General features: G+C 54.8%; 1 protein-coding gene across 1 annotated transcript in view; it reads right to left on the bottom strand.

Moving 5' to 3' along the window:
• The window catches only part of CDC37 (cell division cycle 37, HSP90 cochaperone), a 13,311-nt gene extending 8,829 nt beyond the window's left edge, over nt 1-4,482 (bottom strand). The window contains exon 1 of the mRNA XM_017499975.2: nt 4,271-4,482. Coding sequence (XP_017355464.1) covers nt 4,271-4,372 — 102 coding nt within the window. The 5' untranslated portion in view covers nt 4,373-4,482. The remainder of the gene's footprint in view (nt 1-4,270) is intronic.
• Nucleotides 4,483-7,517: the final 3,035 nt, after the last annotated feature.

Raw genomic sequence — 7,517 nt, 5'->3', positions numbered from 1 at the left:
TTAAAAAAAAAAAAAAAAGTTGCTCGGTGCAATGGCTCACACCTATAATCCCAGCACTGTGGGAGGCCAAGGCGTGCAGATCACAAGGTCAAGGGATCAAGATCATCCTAGCCAACAAGGTGAAACCCCGTCTCTACTAAAAATACAAAAATTAGCCGGGTGTGGTGGCATGCGCCAGTAATCCCAGCTACTCGGGAGGCTGAGGCAGGATAATCGCTTGAACCCATGAGGTGGAGGTTGCAGTGAGCTGAGATTGCACCACTGAACTCCAGCTCAGCGACAGAGCAAGACTCTGTCTCAAAAACAAAACAAAACAAACCCATAAAAATTAGCGAGGCATGGTGGCATGCGCCTATATTCCAAGCTACTTGGTAGGCTGAGTCAGGAGAACTGCTTGAACCTGGGAGGCGAAGGTTGTGGTCAGCCAAGATGGCACCACTATACTTCAGCCTGGGCAACAGAGCAAGACTCCATCTCAAAAAAAAAAAGCAGCTTGTGGACTCTGCACCTCCCTTTCTCCACGATGGGCCTGTGTCACCCTGGAGCCTGCCCGCCACCCTGCAAGCCACTGCTGGGCAGCCACCACTCTCCCCAATGTCCTCTGAGCAGCCGCCAGGGAGGCCACAGCTAAAAAAGGCCTCTTGGAGTTGGTGAGGACGGCAGCCTGCCCAGCCTGGCTTTACACCTCCCATTCGGGAGAGGCTGTAGCAGGCTGGGCATGGGAGAAGCCACCTCAGAAAGCAGGGCCCACAGGTGTCACTACCCTCCTGCCTTACAGTTAGGGAAACTGAGGCTCACAGAATCTCAATGTTATACAACTCATTAGAAGAAAACACTAACAGCAGCTGTCTCTGGGCAGGAGAGTCAGCTAGCTGGGGCTGGGAAAAAGGACTCATTTGTCCCTTTCTGGAACCTTTGGGATTTTTTTTTTTTTGGAGACGGAGTTTCACTCATGTTACCCAGGCTGGAATGCAATGGCACGATCTCAGCTCACCGCGATCTCCGCCTCCTGGGTTCAGGCAATTCTCCTGCCTCAGCCTCCTGAGTAGCTGGGATTACAGGCACGCACCACCATGCCCAGCTAATTTTTTGTATTTTTAGTAGAGACGGCGTTTCACCATGTTGACCAGGATGGTCTCGATCTCTTGACCTCGTGATCCACCCGCCTCGGCCTCCCAAAGTGCTGGGATTACAGGCTTGAGCCAACGTGCCAGGCCCTGGGATTTTTTTTTAAGAGACAAGGTCTTAGGTCGGGCTTGGTGGCTCACACCTATAATCCCAGCACTTTGTGAGGCTGAGGCGGGTGGACTGCCTGAGCTCAGGAATTTGAAACCAGCCTGGGCAACATGATGAAACCCTGTCTCTACCAAAACGTACAAAAATTGGCTGGGCATGGTGGTGTGCACCTGTGGTCCCAGCTACACAGGAGGCAGAGGTAGGAGGATCACTTGAGCCTGGGAGGTGGAAGTTGCAGTGAGCCAAGGTGGTGCCACTGCACTCCAGCCTGGGTGACACAGCAAGACTATGTCTCCGGGGGAAAAAAAAAAAAAAATTGAAAAAAAAAAAAAAAAAAAAAAAAAAAAAAAAAAAAAAAAAAAAAAAAAAAAAAAAAAAAAAAGACAAGGCCTTGCTATGTTGTTCAGGATGGACTCGAACTGCTGGGTTCAAGTGATCCTTCTGCCTCAGCCTCTGAGTAGCTGGGACTATAGGCATGCAACACCACATTGGACTACAGAATTTTTTAATGACAAGCAAGAATTATTTAAATGATGATGATAATAGCTACTGCCCCAAAAGTATTACAAATATTAAATGAATAAGGTCACCCTTACAACAACCCTGTGAGGTGGACATCATTCAGATCTCAGGTGGGAAACTGAGGCACAGTGCTCAAACAATTCCCTGGCAGTCACCAGCAGGTGAGTGATACAGACAGAGCCAAAATTTGAATCTAGTCAGGCCTGTGCTCAGAACCACAACGATCTTTCCTTCCCCTCCACAATGCTTCCTTCCAGACCTGCCCCAAGTTTTCCTGACCCAGTCTTAATTCATTATTAACAAAGATCTCACAAGAAGTGGGGCCATATTATCCCAGGTTTTACACGGGCTCAAAGGGGTTTCTTCTGAGTCTTGCCGAATCAAAGGAATAAGCAGCAAGGGGCAGGGCTGGGATTGGAACCCAAGCTTGCCTGTCCTTGAACCTGTGCTGGAGACGATGAAACCCCCTGCCTCCCTTACGCGCCACTACAGCCACCGGGTTCTCAGCGGCAGGACAGGGAAAGCTCTGTGCCAGAGGGAGGAGGGTGTGGCAGGTACACTACACTGCAGGAGGGGGCCCCCCCACCCAGCAGGACCAAACCATTCTCCACAGTAGTAAAGATTAACCTCTTTATGTGACAGAAATAGGTCTTCCCAAGAATAGTCTTTGGAGCTTTGCAGAAGTTTTAAATATTTCATAATAAAATGTTACACACGGCAAGAAATAGAAGCGCTAGAACTTTCTTCCCACACTCCAGTGGCTCGCTTGGCAGGTACACTACCCAGGAGACTCAGGATTTAAGGAATAGGTCTGGAGGTAGGACTGGGAGCCAGATGAAGAAACTATTGTCGTATTCCGGTGTATTCTGGAAGGATGGAGAAGGGACCTTCTAGTTGTTTCTGGATAAATGATGGGGAGTTGGCCTATGGGAGGATGGGGTAAGAGATCCTCACCAGAAGGTTCTGAGAGGTATATGCCTCTAGTTTAAGAGTACAACATGGCTAGGTGCAGTGGCTCACGCCTGTAATCCCAGTACTTTGGGAGGCTGAGGCAGGTGGATCACCTGAGGTAGGGAGTTCAAGATCAGCCTGACCAACATAGAGAAACCCCCTCTCTACTTAAAATACAAAATGAGCCTCTCGTGGTGGCGCATGCCTGTAATCCCAGCTACTCAAGAGACTGAGGCAGAAGAATCGCTTGAACCCGGGAGGCGGAGGATGCAGTGAGCTAAGATAGCGCCATTGCACTCCAGCCTGGGTGACAAGAGAGAAACTCTGTCTCAAAAAAAAAAAGAGTACAACAGACACTGGTAAGTGGATGCAGGCACTCTGATTTGGAGGAGCAAGAGGTTAAACCTTTAAGTCTTAGTCACCTCATTGGCTTGTGAGCACTGAGGGGGTGGCAGGATATGGATCACTCAGGGATTCTGGGGTCTGGATTTGGGGGTTCTGTTGTGGGCAGACAGACGGAAGGGTTAGTGAATTTAGAATCAGACGAGGAGACTCCCTGGATAAGAGCAGGGACAATTTAGATAGCAGAGAGTAGCTCATCAGGCTGGGGACACAAGGTGGGGTGGGTTTGGGATCCTGGGCTTGAGTTAGGGGAAAGTTTCCAATGCTGGCGAAGCTCATGCAGGAAGCCAGTCTGGGAGGTGGGTGGTGACAGAGTCGGCAATACCAAGTAGGGGCAGGGGCCTCTGGCTGGACCGGAAGCCACGTGGGCAGGATTTCCTGGTATAATGGGAAATGCCTCTACCAGAGGCCAAAGGAGAGGCTGGAATGTGAGGCTCCATCGGGGTGGAGCTGGTAGTTAGATCCAGAGGGGAACCAGGTTCCAAAACCCAAGTCCTCGGTGAGACTAAGGACCCTGAGGGGGCAAGGGTCTACACTCTGGGAAGGGGGTCCTGGGTGTTGGCAGAAGTCCCAGGCCAGGAACAAGAATATCAGGGTAGCATAGAGTTCCTTGTTCTGTTTAGAAAATGAGTGGTGACTCCGGATCTGAATGGGAACCTGGGATCAAGATCCCAGGAAGTAGATCCCAGGACAGACCAAAGTATTGGGGTTTCAAACTGTAGGGGTGGGGGAGGGGGCGATGGGAGATTCCAGATAGGAAGTGGATACCCGAATAGGATCAGGATCATCCAGAAGAATTTGGGGTCCAAACCTCGAGCCAGTTCTGGGTGAAAACGTTAGGTCCCAGACAGAGTTAGGGAGATCCCCCCAAGACTGGTCTAGGGGAGGCTAGACTATGAAGAACTTCTATGGGGTGAATAGGGAATCCCACGAAAAAATCGGAGCGTGGGGGTGAGGGGTGGTGGAGATCCCGGGCAGGGACTCAGGGTCCCTGTGGTACTGGGGTCCCGGAGTTTAATCGAGGCTTCTGAAAGTCCAGACTGTGGGGGTGAGAATCCTAGGTGTGAACAGCGGGGTCCCTGGGCAGTATCGGGGATCACAACTCTGGGGATCACAACTTCCCCCGGAGTGGGGAAAGGAATGGGCGCGCGCGCCTTACCTGGTGCCGCCAACGGAAGAGGCTGGCCGTGTCGATGTTGGGGTGCGTCTCATCTTCATCATCAGACACCTCAATGTGGTCCCACACACTGTAGTCCACCATCTTGCCTCGGCGGCCCAGCCCGCTCCGGCTCGGGTGGTGGCGGTGGCGGCAGCACCGGAGACTCGGTGAGCGGAGCCCCGCCCCTTCCGCTTCCGCCCGACTGCGGGAAACCCCGCCCTCTCAGACGTCACATCCTTAGTAACCGCGGCAGCGGCACTGGCTACAGAGCCTGCCTTAAAGGACCCTGCGCAAGTGTTCCGGACCCCTGGAGTTCCCTCAGAGGACTACCTCTTTGGGCGCCAGGTCTCAGCTAGGCCTCCTCGGGATGGGGGCATACGTGTGGGCGCTACAACTCCAAGCCCCCCTTATCTCCCGCCGCCCCGCGGTGGGCGTTTGGGGCGGCAGCGAGGGGACGGTTGATGAGGCAGAAAGAACTGTCCCCTCAGCCACGCCGCAGTGACGTCTGCAAGGGGTAGGGACATGGGGGAAGGCTCTCCCCCCACCCCTCGTAAACGGGGACCTAAACCTGCGCTTGAGAGGGGCGCTTGATGACTCTGACTTTCTCAGTTCGAGGACTGACCTGCCCTGGGGGTGTCTAAATCGAGGGCGGTATGGCCCTCCCCTTGCGGGGTTAAACGTGGAGTGGAGATTGTGGCCCTGCCTTGGGAACTGGGGTTTCCCCGCCTCGGACAACAGCCTTCTCCTCGTCCTCCAGCTCCTGCCATTCGCAGTGAGGACTCGCGCGCGCGCACACACACACAATCACCGGGAGACCCCCAGCGGGTCTCGGCACCCCTCCCCGCGAGGCCGCTGGGTGTCGCTAGAGTCTAGCCCGCAGCGCGCACTCCTGGCCCCGCGCTTGGTGGGGGGGGATCGCGGAGGGGTGAAAGGGGGCTTTCCTTGTCGTCACAGTCTAGGGCCACGCGTAGCCCCTCCCCGTTCGTCTGGGGGTCCCCTTCCTCCGCCGGGGCTCTAAGGACTCCATTACTCTAAGCATGCCGGGCCCCAGCCTCACACTTCCATGCATCCCAATCCACGCTTTGATACCGGGATAATAGGCCGTGTTGCAGCCTCGGGCCAGGATTATCTCAGATTAACGGATGCTCCGTCGTGGGGAAGGCTGGATAGGAGGAGCTCCAGCCACCCGGGTGAAGGGCGCCTCTTCCTAGTCTCCCCTGGAGCAGACGTTGGAGGCGCGGCCTGGAGACAGCGAGCGAAGGTCTCCAGATGGGGGTGGATTTCCCGGTGCATTGAGTAGGAGGGGCCATTGGACAAAAACGCCCTTCGGCCGCCGCCTCTCCCCCTCGCGCTTCATTCAAACCCGCGAGTGGGCGGGCAGCAGCGGGGGAGTCCCCCTCTCCTCCCCCTCCCTCTTCCCCTCCACCCTGGCAGTCCAGCACATCAGAGGCCGTCACAGCTCGAGCACGCGCGCTCACGGACCCACACCCCGGCGGCTCTCACAATCGCGCACACACATACACACACACACCAGCAAACAAAGGGTCTGGACACCCCCGTCCCCTCCTGCCCCCCAGGCCGGAGAGGGCAGGGCATCCCCTCCCCAGCCCCCCCGCAAGGTAAGCTTGGGGCTGCGAGCTGCGGTGGGGAGGGGGACCCAGTGCCGTGGAGGGAGGGAGCCAGGACGGTAGGGGGTTCCCCGGCTCCCCAGGAAAGCCGTCCTCCCACCCCCACCGTACGCCCTGTAGGGCTTCGGTCGGGTCATCAGGCTGTGGATGTTTGGAGAGAATCCCAGATGTCGCGGATTCCCGGATATGTGCGGGGTCTCTCTTCCCGGCTTTGGAGCCTGGAGCTGCCCAGCTTCAGCAAAACAGGGTCCCCGGTGCCTCAGCTTCCAGAACTGGGGACAGGGCGCCGGAAGCGTCCCCATCAACGCCAAGCATTTCCTAATTTGCCGGCACAGCACCTCCAGCCCTGGGGACTGAGAAGGAGAGACACCCCTAAGTTGCTTTGTACTGTCCCTCTGTCCCTGGTCCCCACCCACCCCCATCTGTGCAAACCCTGCTGTGTCTCTTCTGCCTGTGGTTTGGGGGGGGGTAGAGGAAATTGGGAACGCTTTTTGGGGCCACCCTTGCTGCTTCTGCTACATCCCACAGCCACGTACCACTGAGCTGCGGGCCCGGCAGGCGGCTTTCCCTTCCTGAGTCTCAATTTCCTCATCTGTAAAGTGGGTAATGACACACACCTAGGATTCCGAGATCTCTTGAGCACAGAACCTACTTTTGCGCCATCATTTTATTTATTAGCTCATTTTACGTCTGTTTTCCAAGTACCTACTATGTGCTGGGCACTGTGGCCAGGCTTTGGGGCAGCAGCAACCTACAAACCCAGCAGGGGTCCCTGCTCCTGGCTGGTGAGGAAGCAGGACCCCTGTATAAATAGACAGATCCGCGAGGGTGATTTCACACTATGAAGACTAAAATTCTGTCCTCAGACTCAGAGAGACTAGGGAGAAAGGCACTCAAGATTAAAGGAGGGGCAGGCCACAGTGGCTGACGCCTGTAATCCCAGCACTTTGGGAGGCTGAGGCAGGCAGATCACTTGAGGTCAGGAGTTGGAGACCAGCCTGGCCAACATGGTAAAATCCCATCTCTACCAAAAATACAAAAATTAGGTGGGCGTGGTGGTGCGCCCCTGTAATCCCAGCTACCCAGTAGGCTGAGGCAGGAGAATTGCTTAAACTGGGGAGAAGGAGGTTGCAGTGAGCCAAAATCATGCCACTGCACTCCAGCTTGGGCGACAGAGCAAGACTCTGCCTCAAAAAGAAAGAGAGAGAGAGAGAGAGAGAGAGAGAGAGGGAGGGAGGGAGGGAGGGAGGGAAAGAAAGACAGAAAGACAACATTAAATGAGCTTTCTGGATTCTGCCTGCCTTCTTTCTTGGGTCTGAGCTCCATGAGGGCAGGGTCAGGTCTAGAATAGTGCCTGGCACACAGTAGGTGTTCAATAAAAGTTGAATGAGCCTGGCACTGTAGTGTGAGCCTGTAGTCCCAGCTACTCAGGAGGCCGGCTGGAGGATCCCAGCAACACCCGTCTGTAAAAAAAAATAAAAACAAAAATAAATCCTTCACTGGGCCTGGTGGCACACACCTGTAGTCCCAGCTCCTCAGAATTGCTTGAACCTGGGAGTCAGAGGTTGCAGTGAGCTGATATAGTGCCATTGCACTCCAGTCTGGGTGACAAGAGCAAA

The sequence above is a fragment of the Cebus imitator genome, unplaced genomic scaffold, assembly GCF_001604975.1.
Source record: "Cebus imitator isolate Cc_AM_T3 unplaced genomic scaffold, Cebus_imitator-1.0 Scaffold263, whole genome shotgun sequence".
NCBI lineage: Eukaryota > Metazoa > Chordata > Mammalia > Primates > Cebidae > Cebus > Cebus imitator.
Note: the sequence above shows the minus strand (reverse complement) of the source record. Positions and strands in the feature narration are given on the sequence as shown.